Below are 27,429 nucleotides of genomic sequence, written 5' to 3'. Positions count from 1 at the left end.
TTATTTGATACGATAAAACAAAATTCTTAGGTTTAGTAAATGTGTATTTGGTTCAAATACATATTTATTGGATAATAGACAAGTAAATGATGTATTTGGATCAAATACTTTTTATTTGATCCAAAAAATGTTTTTTTTCAGTGTGGCTAACAAAAAAAGTATTTCTATTTATTACTTTCTAGTTAACTAAGATTAATAGTTTACTTTGCGTAGCTAAATTAAAGCACTATTTACTATTGAAGTTATTAGTGATTTAAATAAATAAAATATTAAAAATATTTTTTACCAATTTTTTTGAATTTAAATAAACTATTTTCCCTAATTAAAAGGTCCTTATTTGTTTATTTAAAACATTTTATTATCATTTAGTTTCTATTTAAGTAACTAGTAAATAACTACAAGTTTCTTGCTATTTAACAAAAAATAATAGAGGTCCACGAGTCCACCTACAGCTATCTTCCATCTCTTACTTTCTACTATTAACAGCCACTTATATTTTCTCTATTCAATTGCTGTTGCTACTTCCACAGCTGTCATTGTATTCCCTTCTGGTATTCGTTCTTTCTCCGATGGTTCTCCGGATCAGTTCTCCTACTAACACTGTTCAGAAATGTTATCGTGGCGAACGTTACCTGTTATTAAGACGCGTTCCTATATTCATGAAATTTTATTTCATGTATTTTTTATGCAATTAATTTTTATACAATATCTTCTATCAGAATCGCTAATGTGTTGGGAGTGACAAAATTGAAAATTAAAGTTTTGTGTATGTGTGTGTAACTAACTAGAAATTACCTCCATAGTTCCTTATATTTGTGTCGAAAGCATTGAAATTGAATTGTGTTTTTGTCAAACGATTTATTTAAGTTTCCAAATCAACTATTAAAATTATTTTTAATCATAAATAAATTAACAAACAATTGTTACGACAATGCTTAGTTTATCATCTAAGCTTTTGTGACAGAATGTTTTTCATCTTGAGAAAATTGGATAATTTTTCTCATATTTTAATATTGTGGATTAAACAAGGTGCCTATTATAATTGTGTGTTCAACTAAAATTGTGAAAAGTAAATTTTATCCATGCACAGGAAATATGGAAAAATAACCGAGACGTTCTATAAGAATGGATCGAATAGTGAGTAAGAAATTATCCTTAAACTCTTTGACGACCGCACCTGCCATATTGAAACGGTAATACTTCGTCGTTGCAGTCTAAGGGGTTTTCTACAATGAAAGTTTCACTTAATACAATGCTAAATATTTTGTTTTCTAAGGTATTTTTAAGAATATATTCCAATGAAATTTAATTAAAATAATTAAAACATAATTTTTTTATTACTAAAACTTACATAAGATAACTGTTAATTTAAATATTTTCAAATAATGTGTTTCCGATTTTATATCATATTTAAGCATTGCGTTGTGTTGGAGTTACGTGTAATTTTCCTCAAAGAGAAATCCACAAGGATTGTCCACATGAAGATTCCAGGACGTTGATAATATTGATACATCACTAAATTTTATCGTCAAACATTAAATTCAAAATCAATTATTGAATATTTTAGAAAAACAAAATTCCAAGCATTAAACATTTTATATAAATATAACGCTATCATAAATATATAATTATCTGACAACGCAAAAGAAAAATCATTAAGAAAAATTTTTATTTACACAAACAAACACACACTTTAATGACATACATTTATGACTATTATTTATACCTATAAATTTTAAACATAACTTTTTATTTTCTTATTGATTTTAAAATATATATTGTCGGATTAATAATTAAAAGTTCGTAAAGAAAACGTGGTTTCATTACTTTTTTGTGAAATTATCCAAAAACATACGATAACTTTCTCTTAAGTACTGTCGAATATTTTAAAAAAGTTAAAAAGATATAATTTTTAAAAAATTTTGAATGATTTTTTTTACATTTTAGGATTTTTACATAAATTGTTATCCAAATTCAACATGAAAGTTATGTGGTATTTGAAGTTACACTTTATATTGCGATAATATTTAATGTCTATTAAAATCTTAAATGAACCCTTATTAAAATATACACACACTCATACAAACAAAATGCACACGTGATATGGTAAGGAACATGCGAATATATGTCACTTAACCTAGGGAGTACAGTTACATAATAATACGTATAATTTTTTTTCATGTCATATTTGTGTAACAGTGTTTTTTTATTTTTAAAATCTCTCTTTATTATTTAAGATTTATGTTTTGTAACGTTATTGCCCATACAGCACCGAGAGTTTCCTGAAACTTGACATAAGCTAGCTGTTTCATTAAGATTGACAATATTTATTTGCAATGTTTAAGAAAGTTTGTGTTTAGAAAAATTGCAATGAAACTTTCCATCAAGTTTAAAGTAACTTTTACAACTTCCGTAGTAAATCGTAAACTGTCCGGAATTTTTGGCAACTATTGCTTCGTAAGTATAATGCGCAAAAGTTCTGGACAGTTTAGGTTTTAGTTTATAAATAATAAAAGTTACTTTATATTTTTTTCCGTGTATAAGAAAACCGCTGCCAAGTTGGAGCATGAATTTTTTGTGTTATTTGTTACGATTATGGTAATTTTAAAATTAAATAAGTTTTTTTAACCAATAATGCAAAAAAATCACGTTTTTTAAAACTTTTGATTTTTAAAATATCAATAACTCTCGATAGAATAACAGTAAACCTGACCACTGTGACAATTAAAAAAAATTCATCCCCATAGCTTTCGTAGAATTCGAGATATGAAAATATGATGCACACATAAGCACACGCTGTACGACATTATTTAAAAATGTGATTTTTGGTTTCTGAGGTCAAAAAACATAAAGATTAGGGTGGCCGTTAAAATGATCAATTTTTTAATTCGACTCATTCCACCCCTCAACTACTTTTCCAGGGCTGTCCCTGTACATATTTTGTTTGAAACACACTGGGTGTAAATTATAAATACTATTCATATTAATGTAATTAAGATAAAAATTACATTAATTATTATAATAATTAATGAAATAATTTATTATTATTATAATTAAAATATTGATAAAAATTTATAAAATTTCCCGTTTTATTGTTCACTTAATAATAATATTAATTGTTAGTAAATAAAAAAAGGCCGGCAGTGTACCAAAAAATCACTTTATTGTAAAGTAATAATTTAATTATTTTCAATCTATTATTTAATCTATTATTTAATAATTAGTTTCTTTCTTTCCTAAATAGCAGCGTTATACATGTATATTATACAATTTGTATTCAAAGGGTACTTTAATTTTGAAGTCCCGTAAATAAATAAATAAATAAATACAATTGTACATATATTTAAATTCCTCGAAAAAATTAAACTATTTTCAAAATTTTTAATAAAAAATGCTTTACAAAAATATCAATTGTTTTCAAATTTTCAATAAAATTCTTTGTAAGAATTAAATTATTTTTACAAATATTAAAATTTTTCACAGGAATTTAATTATTTAAAAGAATTTTTTTCAAAATTCATTGCAAAAATTCAATTATTTTCATGAATAATAAAATTCTTCACAGGATTTAAATTATTTTTAATAAAATTTTGAATAAATTTCATAAATAATACAATTATTTTTAAAAATATTAAAATTTTTCGAAAGAAATTAATTTTTTTTTAATGTTTTGATAAAAAACAAAAAATCTTTGACTATTTTTCATTTCTTAACTCTCAAAGAATACGGCACTTGTACACGGAAAAAAATTTCTAGTGTTATCAACAGGATCTCTAGCGCCATCCCCGACTGAAAAAACTTGTACAAGAAAATGTACAAGTTCTTGTACATGTTCGTTAATGAACTTGTACATTTTCTTGTACATGTTCAAGCAATGTTCTTGAACAAGTTCAGCATCCAGAATTGAGACATGTTCTTGTATCAGAACTTGTAAATGATCCTGGACAAGGAAATATACTTGTACAAGAAAATGTACATGTTTTTTTACATATTTTTTGTACAGGTTTCATGTACAAGTACTTTTACATGAACACGTTTATGTTCTTGTACAAGAACATTTGTTTAAAAATGTTTTTGAAAAAAATTTGAAATTTTAATAAGTTATAATTATTAAGACTCTTCACTTATGCATGCTAAAAATTATTGCGCAGCTATAGAGGCTTAAGAAAGCTACCGTGCAGCCTTTAAAGTTTTTAATTTTTAATTTAAAAAACATAAATGAACATTTATAAGAACATATTCCACATCTGGTACAAGAAAATGTACGTGTACATAAAAATATGTATACATATTTTTATGGATCTTGTACAAGTTCTGGTACAAGAACATATCTCAATTCCGGATGCTGAACTTGTTCAAGAACATTACTTGAACATGTACAAGAAAATGTACAAGTTCATTAATGAACATTTACAAGAACTTGTACATATTCTTGTACAAATTTTTTCAGCCGGGTCTATAAAACCCGGTTGGAGTATTCACAAAACGCTGAGGTTTGGGAAACAAACAAATATCGTAGAGTGTGTCACAATACAATTCGTTGCGCATGCGCTATGTCTCTGTACTAACGTAAATCAAGTTGTGCTGTTCCCAATTTGTGTGTTTGAAATACTATTTTCTTACAGTCTACATGACAATCTATAGAATTGTTTTTTCTGACATTTGTAGTGTTTTCGCTACAAGAAATTTTTTCCGTATCTATTGTATATCTATTGTATATATATAGGTATACAAGCTGAGTAAAAATTAGTTGCTATGTTGGTGGTAGAGGCGCTGAATCACAGAAAAAACCTGAACTCAAAATGATAACGTATGCTACTCATTTTGATATGCAGCAAAAATGAGTCAGGTTGGTGGCGCCACTGTCTATGTCGTTTAGCATTGATTCATTTTTGCTGCATATCAAAATGAGACTAAGTTTTTTCTGTGATGGTTGCCATTTCGATTCAATGGAGTTGACCGGGCCTGAAAAACGTCATTGTGGAGGATTGACTGTATGTGAATAAAAAATGATAACAGAAATTCCATGAGGAAGCTGTCAATTATCATTTAATTAATGAAAAAAATTGAGATATTTACTGAACCAGAATTGCTATTCTAAAAGCTATTACTTTATATCTAGTTTGGATAACATTTTTTTGTAAAAAAAAATTTTCTAGAATAATAAATTTAATGTAATATAAATTTAGTTAAATTACATATTCTTAATACATGATGAAAAACAATTATTTTTTGTATTATTTTTATATTATTTTTTTTTGCAAAAAAAATAAGAAGGAACTACACGGAAAGAAATCTATTGTTATAATATTTAATAAATCTGAATAGAAATTTTAATATTTTTGTTTTTTAATTGCGAAACATTCTGATTTGCTAATAAAAGTTGGTATAGTTTTACGAATTCCTTTAACTGGAATCATTTTACGAAAACTGAAATTATTATTTCTTAATTCAAATCTACAATTTTCGAATATTGAAAAAACTATAGGAAAAAACAGTATAGGAAGTAAACAGTCTAGCACTTTGTTATGTACTAAATTTATACGAAAAATCAGAACCAACATTTCGTAATTTGCTTAAAATTATTCCTAACACATCCTAACTACAATACGCATACATAAACGCAGAATAACGCAACGCATATAGATACATAATTCACGCGGAAATGAGAAATTATGAACTTCTTTATATACTAAATAGACAGATTTTTCTGCACTTGTGAGAAACTTAATATTACATTGTTAAATATTTAAAAATAAAAATAATTATTTATTAAGAAATAATAAAATATTTTATTACCTTTCAAAGAACAATTTTTATCATAAAATCATTTAATTTAATTATAGAAGCAAACTTACAACAAATATTCTATAATTATATTTAGAAAAAGAAATATAGAATAATTAAAAACAATTATTTATCAAAACTTTTTCTAGTCTATATTGTAGAAATAAAAATTATATAAAAATTATGAGCAAACAAATGAAATATTTAATTATTAAATATTAATTAAAATTATTTTTAATTCATATTACAGTATTAAAAATTATTTTAAAATCAGGATGTCTAGCAAGGCTTAAAGAAAAAAATTCCCTGACTTTTCTCTGACATTTTTTTTCGTGACTACTCGTTAGTGATCGGTCAAACCCGGACGGACTCACTCGCTTAACTTCGTCAAACTTCGGTGATTTTTGATATTTTTCTATCATTTTTTGAAAGAAAAAGTTTCTATTAGTATTATATGTAAATATAAGCATTTAACACCAATCCACTTTCTTATCGACTATATCAAAATGTAAAATGATTATACCAGTTAACGGAGTTCTAAATACAGAAAATGAAATATTTTATTCTAATACTTCTTACAGGGCGTGTTAGAATTTAACATTTGGAGTTTTCATAATACAATTATGAATTTCGCAAAAACTATTCTAATTTTTGTTTCTAAATATATTAAACTTTATTATTTTTATTTTAGACATTCTTAAAAAATAGTAATGAAATCTATAAACACCCCAAAATCTGCAAAATCTTCCGCAATTGTAACTTAATATACTAAATATGAGTGTCAAAATATTAAATATTCTAACAAGATTTCTTTCCGTGTAGAAGGTTTTGGAAAAGCAATTCGAAACTAGTTTCGCTGGTTTAGCGAATGGCTGAATTTTTTAAATTTAAGTAAATGATAATTGCCAGCTTCCTCATGAAGTTTTGTGGTCATCAATTTTTTTTGACATATTTACATGGATGTTCAAATAATGTTCTAGAACCTTTTGTTATCAGACATGAAACGTTTTAAGAACGTTTTTGGAACGAAAATAGTTTGTAGCGTACTAAGTGAAAAAGAAGTTGTTCAGATCAGGCTGTAACTTGCACATGGTTTAGCCCTATCGATGAGTACTTCAACCACAAAATATTGTTAGGTTTTATAAAAAAACTGTTTTTTCCCTTTCTTTTATAATCGGTCTTTTCTTGAATTTTTTTCTGAAAATTAAAAATGTGTATTTTCACTACAAAAAATTGAGATGTTCTTTTATGTTATTTTCGAGATATTACTTAGGGTGAATGCACTAATTACGACGCGATTCGAGTCAAAACACCTTTGAAATCGATTATTTAAACAAACATGAGAAATTAAAACTAAAACCGTATATTTCTATTACGTCGCGTTTGTATCAGTTTCTGTGTTTCAATTACGGTGACCAAAAATATGTGTATTTTGAATGAAGATACTTTGCTCACCGTAATTGAAGCCAATGGAAATCTTAAAAATGTTTCAATTACGGCGAGGAAAAAAATTTGATCTCAAATAATTAAATTAATAATTGTATAAATGTGCATCTTTATTAGTAATTGATCCACTTACCATAATTAATTAATTAATGTTATTAAAAAATGATATATTTTAAAAATAAATAAAGTTATGTCAATTCTGAAGCTACCAATTGAAAGCTGACGTAATTCCGCATCCAACGAGGCTAATATAAAGTATTTGTGCTAGGTCAATTTTTTATAAACAATTGATTGTCATTACAATTGTTCATAAACAATTTATTAAACGAAAATACTTCATATTGGGTTCGTTGAATTCGGAATCAGATCAACTTGCATTTAGTAACGTCAGAAATGCGATAACTTTATTTTTTATAAAATATTTCATTTTTTACTAGCATTAACCCTTTGAGGACCAAATTTTTTCTTAAAAAATCACGATTTTTTATTTATAAACAAGATTTTAGCGTAACTAATTCAGGTTTTTTGTCTTAAAACCAGAGTTTGGAATAGAAAATTTACTAGACTAAATGAAAAATATTGGTCCCAAATTCAGTTTTAAAAATCAAGGAACTTATGCAAGAGATAACAAAAAAATGTTCATGTTGCGGAAAGCAACACTACTCCTCAAAGGGTTAATAACACAGGTCTACAAAATAAGACTTGTTTTTTTAGATGTTGGAGTGCTTTCCAATGTATTTTTGTGTGCTGAACACCATCCTGGGTTCCAAAATTGCGTATCACCTGAGGATTTTGAGTAAAGTGGGGGTAAAGACTCCACAAACCATGTTTGTGGGGGGGTAATGACCCCCATAAACTTTTTGGGTGTCTTGAACCTAATTTTTTTTATCTGGCGCATATGACTCTTAAAGTATACAAGATCTAAGCTTTAATCAAAGCCTATATAGAAATCTCTATCACGCCAGGTTAAGGATAGAATCTAGATAGCTGTCCGCATATGAGACATTTTACGTGTAATGTCCTAAGTTGAAAAATTTAATTCTCAAAAAAAGTGAAACTTGGGGAAATTGTTGTCCTACCCTGACACCGCCTACTATTTGAATTTTTGTGGTCTATAAATGCAATAAAAAAAATTTTTAAAGCAACAAATTTATTACATGAGATTCGCCCTCATGTTTTTATTCATAAAATTTTTTTTGTACAATTGATATAAGTACAATTTTTTTAGTTTTCATAAATTAAATTTCATTTTCTTAAAGTACTTTGACTTTAAGGATAACATTCTCATCACAACACTCGTGTTTCACGCTCGAAAATTAGAAACATAGAATGGGAAAAGTAGGCATGCAATAACCCATTAACGAAATTTTTATAGGTACATTGAGGCTCTATCAAATGGCGTACTAAAAGAACCGAAAAATTTAAAAAAAAACAATTTGCAAGCATTAAAAAAAAGATTTTTTTGTCGCAAAGTAAGTGATTCCCACCCAGAGATGGGCTGAGCGGGCGCAAAGTACATTCGCGCCCGCTGACGTCATAGATGCGGGCGAAAAATACATTCGCGCCCGCACCATTAAAAAATGTATTGTTTTCATTTTTTGTGACATAATAAACATACGTAATATACGTAAACAACTACATGTAATTTACCTTAAGTATATTATCTTCCCAACACTGATGGAACATTAAAACAAGCGGACAGTTATATTCCGTGTTTCTTAATTTGGTTCAGTTCCGTCCAAATGTTCTGAAAGTTGACAGTTCGCGTCAACTCGCGTTATTATTAATATCGTTAATATTAATATTAACATTATTATTAATATCGTTATTATTAATATAAATAGTGGAGTAAAAGTTTATATCGTTTGCCGGTAGTTACAAAAAAAGAAAAAATATGAATGATTTCGAGAAAAATAATATTAATGAGATTCTTACGCCACCGGAACTTCGTGAAAAAGTGAACGAGATTCAAGATGATTTGCTGCCTGCGATTTCTAAAGAAAAGTATAACAATAAATAATTTAAGAAGATGATATCGATTATTCCGAGTCAAGGAATTGACTCTGAATGATCGATATCATCTTCTTATATTATTAAATACTATCGAGTGACTGAATCAAAATTTTATTATAACAATAAATATTTGGCTCTTAAAAGCTGGACAGAATCGAAAAACGTTAAAACCATCGCAGAAAATGTGATGATAGCTTATTTTATGGAATTAGCAGAAAAGTATAAACCTCCCACGTTGTGGGCAACGTACTCAATGTTGAAATCAACTTTAAAAAATAATGACAATGTAAACATTGCAAAGTTCTTAAAGCTTACAACTTTTCTTAAAAGAAAATCCGAAGGATATAAGTCTACAAAATCGAAAATTCTCTCTCCAGAGAACATTAATACGTTTCTCTCAGAAGCTCCGGATGAAATATATTTGGCAATAAAAGGAAGTAAAAATTTGAATATAAAAACAAAAACTCAAAATACGTCAGATAAATTATTAAAAACTTAGTCACTACAGCATGCAAGAATATTTGAATAAATAAAATAAGGATATAAATAAATTCTTAAAAAAATAAGTAAACAATAAATTCTATACAATAAAAAATTAGTTATTATAAATATACAAAGTATTTACATTAATATATATATATATATATATATATTAATGCAGCATTAATGGTGCGTGCAGAAGGGAGGAGCTATCCAACATAAAAATGGAAGATGTTCAACACGAGGGTAATCTTCTCCTTATACAGATTCCTAATACAAAAACAAAAGTCCCAAGATCCTTCACTGTGGACGGAGAATTTAGAGATATTGTTGTCAAATACGAAGCTCTTCGACTAAAAAAACCCACTGCAACCGATTTTTTTTTAAATTACAAAAAGGAAAATGCGTAAATCAGTCATCGGAAAAAACAAATTCGGCAAAATGCCAAGTGAAATCGCTACGTATTTAAAACTTGAAAATCCTAAACTTTATACTCGACACAGTTTCAGGCGAACATCCGCTACATTGTTTGCTGATTCTGGTGCTGATTTAATAACGCTCAAACGCCACGGAGGATGGAAATCCTTAACTGTTGCTGAAGTTAATGTTTAAATATTTTCCCATCTTGATATAAAATTTATTGTATTAGAGCAGATTTTTATAAATTATAATTTGAAATTAAAGGTACTTAGATTTTCGACCAAATTAGATAATTTTTTATATTTTCTTCAAAGTATTACGTGTATATTGACTTTCACAAATTTCGTTTTTTAGGTTACATTGATAATTCAACAAATTATAAGCGAAAAATTGGAAACCAGATTGAAGCAGTGATTAATTTACCCTCATCTAGTGGCACACAAATATGCAAGGAAACCGCAAAAGCATCTTTAAAAGACTAAAAACAAAATAAGAAAAAAAAGATAGACCACCAAATTGAAACGGCTGCCAATTCGGATTTATTGAGACCTTCTAACACAGTTCAAGAAACTAACGAAATCCTACAAACTATTGAAAACAATTATTCTTCGCAAATCAGTAGCTCTCAAGAATTAAATAATCAATCTATTACCTACAATATAACAAATTGCACAGTTAAAATTTATAATTAAATAATTGTCTTCCACAACACTCGTCAGTGTTGTTTTATTATTTTCGATTTTCTATCTCGAATACTTATTAATTTTTTAATTAAATTTATTAAGTAGTTAACAATGATTTAATAATTTATAATTTCAGATTAGAATTTTGTAATTCTATGTTTTTTTGAAAGTACAGAAGACATCATTTAAAAATATATCAATTTTGTTATCAATTGTTGTAAAGACAAATAAAAATTATAGACAACTCAATCCTGAACTTAGTGCAAAATATTAAAACCTTGTTTAATTTTTATTTTAAAGAATTTGAATTTTTAAATTACTTTATCTACTAAAGATTGTCCTGCCCCCCCCTCTAAGCCACCTAAAGATATATGGTGTACCTGACCCCCAGGAGTAATTAATTTGGATGGATTAATTTTCAATTGCTTTCAAAGTGTAATGTATTCATTCAAATATGCATGCCCTCAATAATACGCTTTCCATGCAGACAGGACAAAAAATCTTGTTCGCAGCACGGGCGCAAAGGGTGATTGTGGCGAAGGGGAGATTATGATGAAACCTCGGCGAAACTACGCACACTCGGCTTCGCCTCGGGCACTTCGGGTACCCTTGGTTTCTCTAATCTCGCCTTCGCCACAATCACCCATTTTGCGCCCTTGATACGAAAATAACTATTTTTTAAATTTTTGTTCAGTTTTTATAATTTTTTCAAATCTTATCCCCTCAGAATACCTCTAAATGCTAAATATATTACGTCAAAATGTTTGAATACGCTAAAAAGATTGTTGAAAAATGAATTTTCTTTTAAAAAATAGCAATTTTTATACTTAGTTAATTTATAATCCTTTATAATTTTGCCTGTTACACATATTATTTTTGTTCTACTTCACGATGTTTTCGTTATAGTGGAAAGAATGTTTTATGGATACTGCTTTAAGAACTTTGAATCTAGAGAGGAAAGTTGCTAAAAGAAAAGGTGGAAAAATAGGTTAAAACTGTGTCGACAAAAATTAATGAGTAAAGTAACACATCAAAAATAATTTAAAATTTTTGTTACCTTAAATGTTATAGAACCCAAATGATACAATTTTTAAAAACTCAAAATTTGAATAATTTTGTAGATTTTTGACGAAATCATCTGTCAAAGGAACTCAGGCGAGATTTTGGTACACTTAAAGTGTATATCAAATTTGAAGTCGATTCATTAAAATTTGTTCGAGTTATCGTCGGACCAAATTTTGTTTACAGACAGACATTTTTTTTAAACCCACTTTTTCGGCATCAGAAAGTCTCAAAACGTCGAGATTCACTGGAATTAGAGAAGGCTCAAAATCGCTAAAATGTAATACCTTCTCATTATGATGAGAATGTAAAAAATTCAAAAAAGCGGACCCAATATGGCGTCCAAAAAATTTAAAAATTGACTAGATTTGCATAAAAATGGTTCCTTTAGGGTTTAAGGGTCGTAAAATCCAAATTTGAAGTCAGATTTAAAAAATTCAAAATGGCGGACCCAATATGGCGGAAAAAATTTTAAATTGATTCAATTCGTTCAAAATTTGGTACTTAGGGGTTTTTGGGGTCGCTGAATCCAAATTTGAGATCAGATTTAAAAAATTCAAAATGGCGAACCTAATATGGCGACCCAATATGGTAGACAATTTTTAAATTGATACGATTCGTTCAAAATTCGGTACTCGGGGTCTTTGAATCCAAATTTGATGTCAGATTTTCAAAATTCAAAATGGCGGACCCAATATGGTGAAAAAATTTCAAATTGATTGGATTCGTTAAAAATTTGGTTTTCGGGGGTTTTCGAGGTCGCTGAATCTAAATTTGACCTTAAATTTGTATTAAGCGACCAAAAAAAGTACCGAAGACCAAGTACCGAATTTTAAACGAATCGAATTAATTTTAAATTTTTCCGCCATATTGGGTCCTCCATTTTGAAATTTTAAAACCTGACATCAAATTTGTATTCAGCGACCCCGAAAATCAAATTTTGAACGAATCGAATACACTTTATATTTTTCCGTTATTTTGGGTCCGACATTTTGGATTTTTTAAATCTGACCTTAAATTTAGATTCAGCGACCAAAAAGACTTTTAATACGATTATTTGATTTTTTTTTAAAACTTTTTTTTGGACTGTTTTGGGCACACAAACGATTTTTCTACTAGACTGCGAAGGGGCTAATATCTCGAATACAAAAAAAACCAACATTCTAAACAATTATATCAAGATCGGATAAAACCTCAACTTTCGTTTGCAATTATTTATTTTTAAAAAACGGACCGATTTTAGTGAAAATAGCAAATTTATATTTAATTATAGAAAATCAAGGTCAAAATTCAAAAATTTAAAAAAACAAAATTCACTATTGGAAAGAGCTTGAAAAATCTTTAAAAAACACCCCTACAAAATTTTTTTTATTGCATTTATAGACAGCAAAAATTTAAATAGTAGTCAGTGTCAGGGAAAACTGATAAGATTGACACCCTTCTATCTCTCCCAAAATTTCAAAAAAGTCAAACATTTTTTTGGGGATATTTTACTATCAGGAAGGACAACAATTTCCCCAAGTTTCACTTTTTTCGAGAAATCAATTTTTCAACTTAGGACATTATACGTAAAATGCCTCATATGCGGACAGCTATCTAGATTCTATCAGTTACAATCCAGATTGTACGGAGTAACATCTTGATTGTAGTGGGTAACATAACCAAATTTTTTGTAACATCTTTGATAGTACTGAGTAGCATAATGATGGTACCGGATACCATCTACTTTTAACCATCTTAAGATCATAAGGTCTTACCATATATTTCTCTCGGTGGGTAAGTCAGTTGTCAATTGACAATTATTTAATTACACAGGTCTACAAATTAGGACTTTTTTTATATGTCTGAGTGGTTTTCAATATATTTTTGTGTGCAATTAAATATTCCGAACATTTCAAATAAATCGTTAGGAAATCTTTAGGAAAGTTTCGGTGCTGTGGGGGTTGCGCATATGAATCTTAAAGTGTAAGATATTGGGTTTAATTTAAGTCTATAAAGAAGTCTATCACTTAAGGTTAAGAAGAAAGAAAATATTTAAAACCCTCAAAAACATGGTTTGTGGAGACTTTACCTCCACTTTACTCAAAATCCTGACGTGATTCGCAATTTTGGAACCCGGGATCGTGTTCAGTACACAAAAATACATTGGAAACCACTCTGATATTTTAAAAAATATATATCTTGTAGACCTGTGTTATTAGTAGAAAAAGTAAAATTTTTCAAACCTGGCACTTCAGATATGCACGCTACCTACACGGAAAGGAATAATTACGAAACTCAACTGAGTACCTGTGGATATCGCGACCATTTCGGGATATTTTCATACTTATTTATTTAAGTAAATAAAATATTTTGGATATAGTCTAAGATATTTTCTCATTTTCTGTTAAAATAAACATTAATAATTCAAAAGGAAATCAAATTAGAATTTGCTTAGTCCATTTCAGAAATGTTAAAGAAACTTCCTACTTATTGATGAGTTACGACATAAATTTCTCATAAAGCCTCATATAAGAAATTACGGAACTATTTCTGAATATTCTTAGCTAAGAAAAACGAAATAAATTTTGTTCTGTTTCTCCTTTCATCGCTCACATTTTTTTGTAAACACACACATAGACATAACCATTACATCACACTTCACAATTTATATATATATATAGCGATCAAATACAAACTCATATATTATTAATATAACATACACATGAAACAATTTTTATTAAGAATCTGAAAATTAATTTTAGGGAAAATTTGACTGCATTGAAGAAAATAATTCCTTTTACTACTTTTCATATAACTGGTGAATAGTAGTTGGATTTACTACTCTTGAAATTTTGAGTTGACTACAATTACAGTTTGTTCTTACTACGTTAAGAAAGTTAATTTTACTACCGACCTGTAGTTGTACTTTATAACTACATATTTTATTAAAATCAACTATTACTTATTAACTTCTTAAAAATGGTTACATTAACTACATAAACATGATTAGATTAACTAAAAAAGTAGTTATTTTAACTACTTTCTAGTCAACTAGCCAATTGTAGTTGAATTTCTCGGCAACATTTTTTTCAGTGTAAATATGATCGTAATCACGGGCGTAATTTCTATTTCATATACATCACCGTATTAAGAATAATAATTACGGTCATAATTTTTCAATAGGGCGAAAATGATTTAGTTCAACCCTACTAGAAAATGCTATATACCCAGCAAACACTGTTACAGGTCAGTTATAGAACTGTTACAAATTTTTTGGGAGCATGTTCTGTAACTGGTGAAGAACCTGTGAGTCACTTGTGACGCAAAATGTCGTACTCAGCGGATATGTAAGAATCTGTAACGGATATAGAATATGGTTGCACTGAAAAAAGTTTCTCTGAGATCTTCAACTACTGTTGGATAGTTGACTGGAAAGTAGTTAAAGTAACTACTTTTTTAGTTAGTTTCATTTTGTTTGTGTAATTAATTGAACTACTCTTTATGGAGTTAATAATTATCAGTTCAGATTACTAAAAAATGTAGTTGAATCAACTGCTAAAACTGAAACAACTACAAAATTTTGTTCTGACAACTACATTCTTAGTTATTTTAACTACTCTTTTATAGTTAATACAACTTTTTAAATTTAAATGAGGACCTATTGTACTAGGCAGAGTAGTTAAAAAGTAGTCAAATCTACTAGTTTTTTTAAGTGTACAAATGTATTTGTAACAGTTCTAGAACTGTTTTGTAACAACTATAAAATGGTATACATAACCATTATCGCAAGATTATTACCTAAAAATATATGCAAAATATTTTTATTCTTAATAAAAATATTAAAACATGATGTAATAGAAAAAAGAAACTCTAAAATAAACACCCAATGGGAAATTACCACGAGTTACCATTGGCGTATTAATTGGCCCAATGATGGGAGCCAATGAAAAATCAATGGCACCCAATAATAATGGACCATAATTGGTAAAGTCATGGAATGTCCACGCCGATGACAAGGATGGTTGCCAATTATTGGCAACCAATAATTAGCCAATATTGAAAATTTTAATAATAATTTAAAAAATCAATTATTTAAAAACAAATTTTATTTTTATTATTTTTTAACAGTTATTATTATTATTTTATTTTTAATAATTAAAATAAAATAAAAAAATGGTCCTCACAGTATTAATGAAACCATTTTTTTTTTTAGCGAACTAAAGTCCAGAGCTGAGCCATCAGCGCAGCGCGGGAACATTTGAAAAATTTGATTTTATTAGATATTTTATTTTAAATATGACAAATAAATTATTTAATAAATAATTATTAATAACATAATGTCATATTTAATAATTAGTTAATTAATTTTTTGCAACACTAACCTCTAAAGTTAAATTTTACACACCGTAAAGTGTGTGTAAAGAAGCTCTTTTTCAAACGGTGTTTCAAACTTTCTCTTTCAAACTTTACGCACTGAAATATTACTTTACGCACTGAAATTTACTTTACGTACCGAAATTTCTCTCACATAATATAAGGATTGTTTTAGACCATACAAAACCACAAAATTAAAAAACGAACTTTACTTTTAAATTTATACACTCCTGCTTAATAATATTTTTCCTGATCTTCGATTGATTTTTTAATTCTATACAATCGAAATTATTCTAATAGAATAATTATACACTCGTATAATCATTCACTTTACGCACTTGTATCATAAATAACTATTTTCAACGAAAATTTGACAAAAAAAATAACTTGTGACCAAAAAAAATATTACGATAAAAAATATTTACGCACGTGTATCATACAACATTTTTTGCAATACCCACCTCTAAAGTTAAGTACCTATTATGAAAAATTCCAACTCTCTATTAGAATAATTTCGATTGTATAGAATTAAATAAATCAATCAAAAATCAGGAAAAATATCATTAAGCAGGAGTGTATAAATTTAAAAGTACCCCCACAGCACCGAAAATTTCCTGAAAATTTCCTAAAGATTTATTTGCAAACTTCGGAAACTTTAATTGCAAAGTTTAGAGAAAATTGTATAAAGATTTAAATGTCCAAAATGAGTAAATGTTTGGCGTAAAACTTGACGGAAGATTTAAATTAAATTTTCCAGAAATTTTCGACGCGAAAATTGAGTAAAGATTTAAATTAAAGTTTCGTGAAATGTTTGGCGTAAAAGTTGACTAAAAATTTAAATTAAATATTTATTAAAAATTTATACCGAAAGTTGAGTGAAAATGTAATTTAAATATTCAGTCAATTTTTGTGACGAACATTTCCTAAAAATTTAAATTAAATTTTCAGAAAAGGTTGGACGAAAATATTTGTAAAAAATACAAAAATAATATTTAAGAAGTATTAATATTATTATTAATATTAATAATAATAATAGATAGATAGATCTTTATTATTATTATTATTATCAATAAAAAAAATTTACTATCTGGGATTAAAAATAAAATAAATAATATACAAACATTGTTGCTCTGCTTTGATTCGCATTGAATCAAGTACTGCATGCTTGTTGAGCAAGAACTTTTGAAAACAAATTATGGGGTGCTGGGGATTGAACCTACGTTCGCTGCGCGCTAGCTAAAGACCATAACCACTACACTACAGATATCTGGCTGAAAAAAAAAATCTTCCACACACTCTACAACTTACTGATAGACAAGTGATCCTACTTATCGACTCAAAAGTCGATAATATAAAGTTGTAGAGTGTGTGGAAGATTGTTTTTTTCAGCCAGATATCTGTAGTGTAGTGGTTATGGTCTTTAGCTAGCGCGCAGCGAACGTAGGTTCAATCCCCAGCACCCCATAATTTGTTTTCAAAAGTTCTTGCTCAACAAGAATGCAGTACTTGATTCAATGCGAATCAAAGCAGAGCAACAATGTTTGTATATTATTTATTTTATTTTTAATCCCAGATAGTAAATTTTTTTTATTGATAATAATAATAATAATAAAGATTTATCTATCTATTATTATTATTAATATTAATAATAATATTAATACTTCTTAAATATTATTTTTGTATTTTTTACAAATATTTTCGTCCAACCTTTTCTGAAAATTTAATTTAAATTTTTAGGAAATGTTCGTCACAAAAATTGACTGAATATTTAAATTACATTTTCACTCAACTTTCGGTATAAATTTTTAATAAATATTTAATTTAAATTTTTAGTCAACTTTTACGCCAAACATTTCACAAAACTTTAATTTAAATCTTTACTTAATTTTCGCGTCGAAAATTTCTGGAAAATTTAATTTAAATCTTCCGTCAAGTTTTACGCCAAACATTTACTCATTTTGGACATTTAAATCTTTATACAATTTTCTCTAAACTTTGCAATTAAAGTTTCCGAAGTTTGCAAATAAATCTTTAGGAAATTTTCAGGAAATTTTCGGTGCTGTGGGGGTAAAGTTCGTTTTTTTAATTTTGTTGTTTTGTATGGTCTAAAACAATCCTTATATTATGTGAGAGAAATTTCGGTGCGTAAAATAAATTTCAGTGCGTAAAGTGAATCACTTTACGCACCGTTTGAAAAGAGCTTCTTTACACACACTTTTCGGTGTGTAAAATTTAACTTTAGAGGTTAGTGTTGCAAAAAATAATTTTTTTGTCAAATTTTCGTATTAAAAAAAAATTAAGTAACTATTAATTGCTATATTTAGTTAATTAATTTTTTTACAGAGAATATTTGCCATAAAATTATTTCTCATCGTGATTTTTTTTAAGAGAAATAATTTTTTTATATAGATAATTTGAAAAAAAGAATTATTTTCTCATCGTGATATTTTTTTTAAGTCACAAATAATTTTTTTACAAAGAAAATTTGAAGAAAAAAATTATTTTCTCATCGTGATATTTCTTTGTGCAACGAATAATTCTTTTGTTAAATTTTCGTAGTAAAAAAATCAATAATATTTTTACATAGAAAATTTGAAAAAAAATTATTTTCTCATCGTGATATTTTTTTGTGTTACGAATAATTTTATTGTTTAATTACCGTAGTAAAAAAATTAAGTAACTAATATTTACGTTATTTAGTTAATTAATTTATTTACAGAGAAAATTTGACAAAAAATTATTTTCTCATCGTGATATTTCTTTTGGGCTACTAATAATTTTTTTACAAAGAATATTTGAAAAAAAGTATTTCCTCATGGTGAAATTTTTTTTGTGAGACAAACTTTTTTTGGGAAGAAATGGTTTCACTAATACTGTGATGACCATTTTTTTATTTTAATTTAATTATTAAAAATAAAATAATAATAATAACTATTAAAAAATAATAAAAATCAAATTTTTTTTAAATAATTGATTTTTTAAATTATTATTAAAATTTTTAATATTGGCTAATTATTGGTTGCCAATAATTTGCCAATGATGGTTGCCAATCATTGGCATCGGCGTGGACATTCCATGACTTTACCAATTATAGACCATTATTGGGTGCCATTATTAAAATTATATTGGCATCCCGGGCTTACATTATTGGCTTACACTGTTGCAGAATTTTTCCGATTTGTAGGTACAAATGTCATCCAGAACTAATCTGCAACAAAATTTTAGAACAGCTACATAACATTTTTCAGACTCAGTTCTAGAACTTCGTTGGAACGTCAGTTACATATCATTTGTGATGATTGTGTTACAGAAATGTTACATTACATTGTTACAGAACTGTGAAGTTCGCATAATATAGAACAGATCGGTAACTCCCTTGTAACAATGTTCTAGAATTCTGTTACAATGAGGATGTATAACAGATTCATAACCAGCTTGCAACAAATGTTTTATAAAACTGTCCTCACTGTTATATAACATTTATAGAACGTGTTTGCTGGGTAGGTTCCTAGAAGGAATTCTATAAGGATCTCACATAAATTCTTATAAAATTCTTCGTATGAACTATGAATTCTTATAGCATATATATTTATGTCAGATTCCTTATTATCAATTGTCGATGAATTAAAAAATGATGTTTCTGTTTTGGATACCAATAAATGATACAATTTACACAAATATTTGTTCTTTTGTAACAAATAATTGATATATGTGTTTTTTTAATTTAAGGTGCTATGAATGCAATGGGAGACGTTTCGGCAAAGCCTGTTGAGGATGAAATTTCTAGTTCATTATCTAATAGTTCCTCTGGAAAAGATTTTGGTCAAAGAACCCTAAAATCTCTCAAAAATGGTTTGGGTAAATTATGGAGGAGACATCGTGGAAATGCATTAATTACGGAATATGATCCTTGTTATAAAGTCGCTTATTTGGGCAATGTATTGACGGGATGGGCCAAAGGTAAGATTTCTTATAATTATTTTTAACTTTTTAAAATAATTTTTTTACAAAATACTTATACGTTGTTTGTAATAACTGTAATAACTCGTAAAAGAAGGTTTTTTGAAATGTATGTTCCTTAAAATCTATATTTATTCATAAATAGAGATCAAAATAAAAATTGCATTTTTACTGCGGGCGCGATAAAAACCAAAAACAAAGCTTAAAAAGAAAAAGAAGTATGTTTTAAAACTACCACTTCTTCTGTAAGAAGAAATTCTCACAGAGCACAGAGGAGCATAATGTCCGTCTTTGGATTTACATCTCTCTAACGGTCTAAATTTTTAACTAAGTTCAACAAATTTTTGTTGAAATGTTGATAATAATTAAATTCTCTATTTATCCCGTGAAACCGATTTTGCAGTTTATTTATAAATAACAATAAATTAAATGACGTAAAAAAATTTATTTTTCCTTTTTTAAACCAAGTAAATCAATTGCAAACTCAATAAATGTTGCTGCAATCGTGTGTGAACTTGTCATTTCAAGCAAGTCAAAATTTTTTATTAAAAGCTTACCTTATTGCGGAAGCTTGGCAAGTTGACATGGTAATTTTACTTTAAGTTTGTTGCAAGCTTTAGTGCTGTTTGTGAACCTACCGACTATATTAGGAACAAGTTTATGAGAAAATAATAATTAAAATTGCAATTATCTCAAAAACCTGACGTATAGTAAACAAACGGACTATTGATTCGAATTCAGCGTTAAAATTTACCTTAAAAACAGGTTATCATTGCTCGGGTCCTGAACCTTGTAAACCTGTGTTATCAATACCCAAGTAGCACGATATATCAACCAGATGTCATGGTGATATCACCGGGGAATGTCACCGTGACATCAGGAAAATGTCCGCCTTACGGCGATATCACACGGTGACATCGAGGTGATATCATGGTGACATCAAGGTGATATGAGAGTCATATCACGGTGATATCATGGTGATATCACCGTAAGGCGGACATTTTGACATTTTCCTGATGTCACGGTGACATACCCCGGTGATATCACCGTGACATCTGGTTGATATATCGTGCTACTTGGGTAATGTTACAATTAATTAATTATATTTCGATATACAGTCGATTAAAGTTACATTGAGGCTGTCTACACCGACAGCCAATCAGGAGTGTTAAATTTAATCCTCTGGCGTACTAAACTGGACTAAATTTTTCGTCTTCCCAGAATGTTTGTGTATATCTGACCACGTGGTCGCCAAAGCCAGCGAACTTTTCAAACCTGTCCTATTGCAATTATGGTTGCAGATGTACGCAAACATTCTGCGCGGACGCAAAATTTAGTCCACTTGTTTTGTGCGCCAGAGGATTAAATTTAACCCTCCTGATTGGCTCTCGGTGTAGCCAGCCTCTATGAAAGTACGATGGTCAGTACTGACATCGGTGAGTCTGGCGCGCTCACACCTCTAGCTGCCTGCACAGGTAGCTAGTGAGAGCCAATCAGAAAGTCAGTAGATTTAAATTTGAATTTTCTGTCTCTCTTACTCTTGTACGTTTTCTGCGTGGTGTGCGGAGGTGTGCGAGCTCCTTAACTATGAGGCTGGCTACATCGAGAGCCAATCAAGAGGGTTAAATTTAATCCTCTGGCGCACTAAATAAGTGGACTAAATTTTGCGTCTGCGCAAAATGTTTGTGTACATCTGCGACCGTGATTGCAATAGGACAGGTTTGAAAAGTTCGCTGGCTTTGGCGACCACCGTGGTCGCCAATTTCTAACCTGTCGCTATCACAACCATGGTCGCAGATGTACAGAAACATTCTGCGCAAACGCAAAATTTAGTCCACTTGTTTAGTACGCCAGATGATTAAATTTAACACTCCTGATTGGCTCTCGGTGTAGCCAGCCTCATAGTCAGTAAGCTGAGAGTTAAATTTAAATTTGTTTTGTAATCATTAAAAAAGAGGAATAGTATATTTATTATGATGTATAATATTTATTGTCATGTAAGCTTTCTATAACTTCTTAAATTAATTCAAAACATCACTTAATGTTTGTAGGGGAAGGTTGTGTAGAAAAACCGGTTTCTACATTGTGGCGTAATTATGTGAGTAACAGTAGACCTGACGTTTTGATGAGATTGACGGTAACAAATGGTGGTTTGACAGCCACAACCAAAGATCATGGACTAACAGAATATTGGGCCCATAGAGTTACTTATTGCACAGCGCCAGATTTTTATCCTCGTCTGTTTGTATGGGTTTACCGCCATGAAGGGCGCAGATTAAGACCTGAATTAAGATGTCATGCTGTCTTATGTTCAAAGGAATCAACTGCTCGAAGGTTAGCATCGACTTTAAACTCCAGATTACACCAAGCACTTCTTGAATTTCGAAGAGATAAGGTCTCTAGACAAAATGCAAGGTAAATAATTTTCGAATACATACTAAAAATTCATTTTTTGCCTTCATAGAAAGCTTTATAATAATGATTTTAGTGTGAATGTTTGTATGTTACCGTTTTTTGGAAACAAATTGAGCAACAATCTAACAAACTTGAATTTTTAAATATAAGTCATCTTCAACAATTATTACTAAGAAATGTATTTGAACGCAAATTTTTTGAGTATCACGTATTTGCAGTTCGCAGTGTAGCGAGCGCACGAGCCGATGGCGAGTGCTTGCGAGCGAAGACGAGAACTGTTAACACACGAGCTGGGAATTATTTTTCTCCCGAGTTGCACGTATACTATTTTTTCTAACACACGTATACCGAAAGTACAAATATTTAATAAAGCATTGAATACAATTATTAATTTTTTAATGAAACTTTAATAATATTTTGTCAAAAGTTTACAAAATAAATTTTCGTAAATTGATAACCTGTCAGTATTAACAATTTATGTTAAAAAACAAAATCAAATTCTTCATTTCTATCTATCAGTAACGACATCGGGAGGGAAAGTTACTTACCATCCCGCCTAGTAACGTCACCGGGAGGGAAACTAACTTTCCCTCCCACTCGCCGGAAAATACATACTTTTCTCCCACTACACAGGTAAGAAATGATGTACTTTTGATGCGTGTGTTAGAAAAAAATAATTGTACATGTTTTCAAAAAGTACCTTAATTAATTTTTATAAATTGGGAAGTTGATATTTGCTAAAACTAAGTTTCCCGATACAGTGATTTAATTTGTTTTTCAGATTATCTCTGGCAAATGCAGTTTACGAAAATCCATCTTTGCCACGAAGAAAAATTCTTTTAAGCACTGGAGGTCAAAATTATCGACCGCCTATGGAAAGATCAAAAAGTGCTCCAAAATTGTTTTCTATTGAGGAGGATACAATTGCTGAGGAAATAGAACAAAAACGCTTAATAGAAGAGCTAAGATCTTTACAAAATGTGGCCCAAACCTGGAAAGACCAAGAAGGATGGCGGTTGTCAAAAATTTTAGACGTTCTGAACAAAGGGTCCTCTGATGAAAACGTCAGTATATCGAGTGGTTGTGAAACTTCAAGTACTACTAATAGTGATGAAAGAGCTTACAGTTTAGAAGACTCTCATATCCCAAATGAAAATGAATTGAAGAATAAAAGGAATGGTTTCTTAGGTAACGATATACTTCGAAGAAACTCTGAAGGTTCTCAAAATTTTATAACATGTTCTGACAGTCCATCTCTTCATAGTGAATCCGAAAATAGAAAAAGCTTTTTCTCCAGAAGTGAGGGAGAAGAATCAACAGAAGAAGAAGAAGACGAAGAAGAAGAAATTGAACGGCAAAATTCTCATCTCTTTGAATTTGAGGATGTTGAAGATTTTGATGAGATAGTCGATTATAGGCCTCGAGGAGAAAGCTCTAGACCTTTAAAAAATTTGCAAAAATCTAAACTTAGTAAAGAAAAATTCCCTGAAAGTATATATAAAGATATTCGTGATAGAGAAGATATGTTCTTTATTTTAGACGCTTTAGATGAAGAAGTTGATAGTGATGAAAGTGGTTATGTTGAAGCTCCACCAAAAATTAAATAATGAAAGTCGATGCAGAAAGTAATATTACTGGTTAACGATATGTTGCCACAAAAGTAAACACTGGTGAGTTAATGTTAAATTTGTTTATCTCCCAGTGAGAAATATAAGGTGTAATAGACGTTTTTTTAAATAGAATGTTGAAAAGTGATCTACATTTAGATTTGGTTTAGAATTTTCAGACGTAGACATGAAAGTAAATATATTTTTATGACGTATAAAATTGTTAAAGTAGCAATCTACAACTAATAAAAGAGACATATTTTTCAAAACTAATTATAAAAATTTTGTTTTATTTCTTTTTCTCTTAGTGAAATTTAATATACGTTTTCTAAATTTTAATGTTTTGGAACTTTCTTTAAGTTAACAAAGTAGAGGAAACTGCAAATTTCGATAAAAGATAAAGCTATCATTTGAGATATATTTAAGTTGCTTATCACGTCACATTATTATTTTAAATTGCTCCGAGAAGTTAGAAAATTGGGATTTTTTGACATTTTAATTCTGTTTTTCTCAAAACTGAGATGTGATGGAAGAGTTTCATTTACCGATTTATAATGTATAGGGAAAATCCTCTTATAATTACTAGCGTTTACTTTTGTGTCAAGAAAAAACTTAATTTTGTTATCCAGTGTTTTATACAAAAATCATAGCATTAAGAAATAAACCTACAGAATTTTCTAACAGAAACGGATATTTCAGGATATCCTATGGATATCTTGGGAATACCATTTGGTTTGGGCAAATTAGGATGTCCTCAGATAAATGAATATCCTTAAGACATTCTGAGTATCCGGATGCTGTTAGGTTTATCAGTATGGTCACATCATATCATGCATGCAAGTATAACTAACATTTTTAGAATTTTACTTAAAAAAATTCATATTTTTAATTTTCATTGAGTTGTGAATGGCGAAATGCTTCTACATTCACAGTGACTGCATGAAATGGTGTGACCGTACCCTAATTCGGCTTTACAGATCTGTAGTACTCAAAAAAAGTTAACACGTAGTTTTTTAGATGTCATGGTACACTTTCAAGGGCGGAAACTATCTGTGAAAGCCCATGGACAATCAATTAGGGTATCAAAAAAATAAGTGCAGGGATGAAAACTTGGTTGAAACATACATGAAAATGTTCTATCCAATAGTTTACACAATTATTGTTTTGGTCATAGATAGAAATAGATACTCTTCATACAATTGTTTATTTATTATTGGTAGGGTTACGGAAAACAATGTCATAATTATCTGTAAATAAAATAACCTGTTTTTTCTCCATACATTTATCTTTATTTTATGTTAAATTAAATATGAAGCACATCTGAAAAATTTGAAAAACATATTATTTTTAATAATTTCTTTTAATAATTTTTTTTGTTATTTATATATTTATTTTTATCATACAAAAAGAATTTTTAATTATTCAAATGTTAGAAAAAATTTTAATTTGATATTTAAAATAGCTTACATTTTCATAAATACTCGGAAAAAATGGATACTTGAAAACAGTATGCAAATTATACTTTAAAAAAAGATAATTGAACATAATACTTATAAAGTAAGAATAATTTCAAACTGATCATAGGTAAGCGTGAGTGCGAGAGAGACGCACATGGAACTGCGCATAAGAGTGTCTTTGTCGCACTCGTGAGCTGGTTTATAGTCAATCATTCTTACTGTATACTTAAAAATATATTATTGAAATAATATATTTTCAGATTTAGTATATGTAAAAACTCATTCTTAGATATAAGCGCGTACGCAGAAGTTTCGTAAACGACAGTCATAAACATAAAGATTAACCTAAAATTTCGGTGTGTTTTAAACGAGATATTCACTGTCGATAAAGAAGAGTTACTTACTGTCCGAAAGGGAGATTACAGTTAGGGTATGGTCACACTATCTCATGCATGCACTGTGCATGTTCGAGACATGACCCCTTATTCTCATATGAAATGTCTCATATAGCACTAAAAGGTTTTATATGAAAAAAGTCAAATTCCATACTCAAGCTACTGCGCTGCTATATGGAATACCGTATCGTCCTTTTTCATCCAACTTTGTTTACTGGGTGATTAGACAGGTTGTTTTCGTTTTTCTACGATGTGTCGGTTTTGAGTTAATTTTTGTGTACCCGAAAATGTGATATTTTTTGTGATTCGACGTTTCCTTTTTGTTGATTAAATTCTTCCAGATGGTTATTAAATGCATTTGATAAAACACGAGTGGTCCAGGTTTTAAAAATTAGAGATGATTTGATTTGGATGGTAAACTTTGTGTTTCTTCGACAAAATTTAATAATGAACTCAATAAAGTAGGGTCGTCTCCTGAGAAATTTATTCAGTATGGGAAATGTGGTGTATGTGCTATATTGATATAAGACTTGATGGATTTAATAGTAATACAGTCAAACCTGGATAAGTGACAAACCTCTTTAAGCGACGGAAATTGCCAGGTCCCTTCATTTTCCCATGTAAAAACCTCTATAAATGAGAATTTGTAAGTGACCGATATTTTTTTCGGCCAGACCTCTACAAGTAAAAGATGCGCTTCTCGAACCTCTATAAGTGACAATTCTTTCATTTTATTTTCTTGGATTGACCTCTATAAGTGAAAGACGCATGTTTCGAACCTCTATAAGTGAAAATCGTTTCGGTATTTAAATTTTCAACAGGGCAATAGAAATGAGTAAACAGTAAATAAGGATTTCGTAAGAGTTGACGTCAATGTAGTGATCACCGAAGAGCAGACAGTCGACGACATTGTTGAAAATTGTGTCCGAGACACAAACGACAACGGTGATGACAATGACGAAGAAGCTGACGAGAATTCGACTATCCAAGAAATTTCAATTCCAAAGCTTCAGGAAGTTTTAAGTGCTCTGCCTGGATACGGTCCATAGATTTTTTGAATTCTCGACGAATATTGATCAATCTATTTTTGATAAAATTTATGAAATTGAAACTTATGTTAATAATAGTGTAACCAAAAAACAAACAAAATTGACAGACTTTTTTCATTCAATTAATTAATTAGTATTTATGTAAATAAACGATTCATTTTCTGATAACACTTTTTTTCAAATAAATAAATGAATGAATTTAGTAAATTTCGCATTGTTAATTTGATTTGTCAAAACCTCTATAAGTGATAGAGACCGCACTTCGACCTCTGTAAGTGAAAACCTGTATTAATGAAAAA

The 27,429-nt window shown here is 29.0% G+C and overlaps 2 protein-coding genes across 6 annotated transcripts in view; both read left to right on the top strand.

The window, feature by feature from the left end:
* LOC127279031 (transcription factor Adf-1-like) overlaps positions 1-27,429 on the top strand; it is a 259,928-nt gene that overhangs the window by 87,934 nt on the left and 144,565 nt on the right. The window lies entirely within an intron of this gene.
* LOC127279026 (uncharacterized) lies at positions 521-25,508 on the top strand. Of its 5 annotated transcripts, none has more exons than XM_051301109.1 (4): positions 521-1,141; positions 19,977-20,207; positions 22,259-22,622; positions 23,404-25,508. In XM_051301109.1, the coding sequence occupies exons 1-4, from the start codon at positions 1,126-1,128 to the stop codon at positions 24,227-24,229; spliced, it is 1,437 nt and encodes a 478-aa protein (XP_051157066.1). In that variant the 5' UTR covers positions 521-1,125; the 3' UTR covers positions 24,230-25,508. The 5 variants fall into 5 exon arrangements, with proteins under 5 accessions (XP_051157066.1, XP_051157065.1, XP_051157068.1 ...); XM_051301108.1 differs by having other exon boundaries at positions 522-1,137; XM_051301111.1 differs by having other exon boundaries at positions 522-1,193.

The sequence above is a fragment of the Leptopilina boulardi genome, unplaced genomic scaffold, assembly GCF_019393585.1.
Source record: "Leptopilina boulardi isolate dan_hultmark-lab unplaced genomic scaffold, ZJU_Lbou_2.1 LbouV2_213, whole genome shotgun sequence".
Taxonomy (NCBI): Eukaryota; Metazoa; Arthropoda; class Insecta; order Hymenoptera; family Figitidae; genus Leptopilina; species Leptopilina boulardi.
The sequence above is the reverse complement of the archived record's forward strand: the minus strand, read 5'-3'. Positions and strand labels throughout refer to the sequence as shown.

Coding starts and splice junctions, on each gene's coding strand:
- LOC127279026 (XM_051301108.1), top strand. CDS start 1,083: ATGCACAGGAAATATGGAAAAATAACCGAGACGTTCTATAAGAATGGA. Junction 1,138..19,976: donor CTATAAGAATGGATCGAATA/GTGAGTAAGAAA, acceptor TTTTAATTTAAG/GTGCTATGAATGCAATGGGA. Junction 22,623..23,403: donor GTCTCTAGACAAAATGCAAG/GTAAATAATTTT, acceptor TTTGTTTTTCAG/ATTATCTCTGGCAAATGCAG.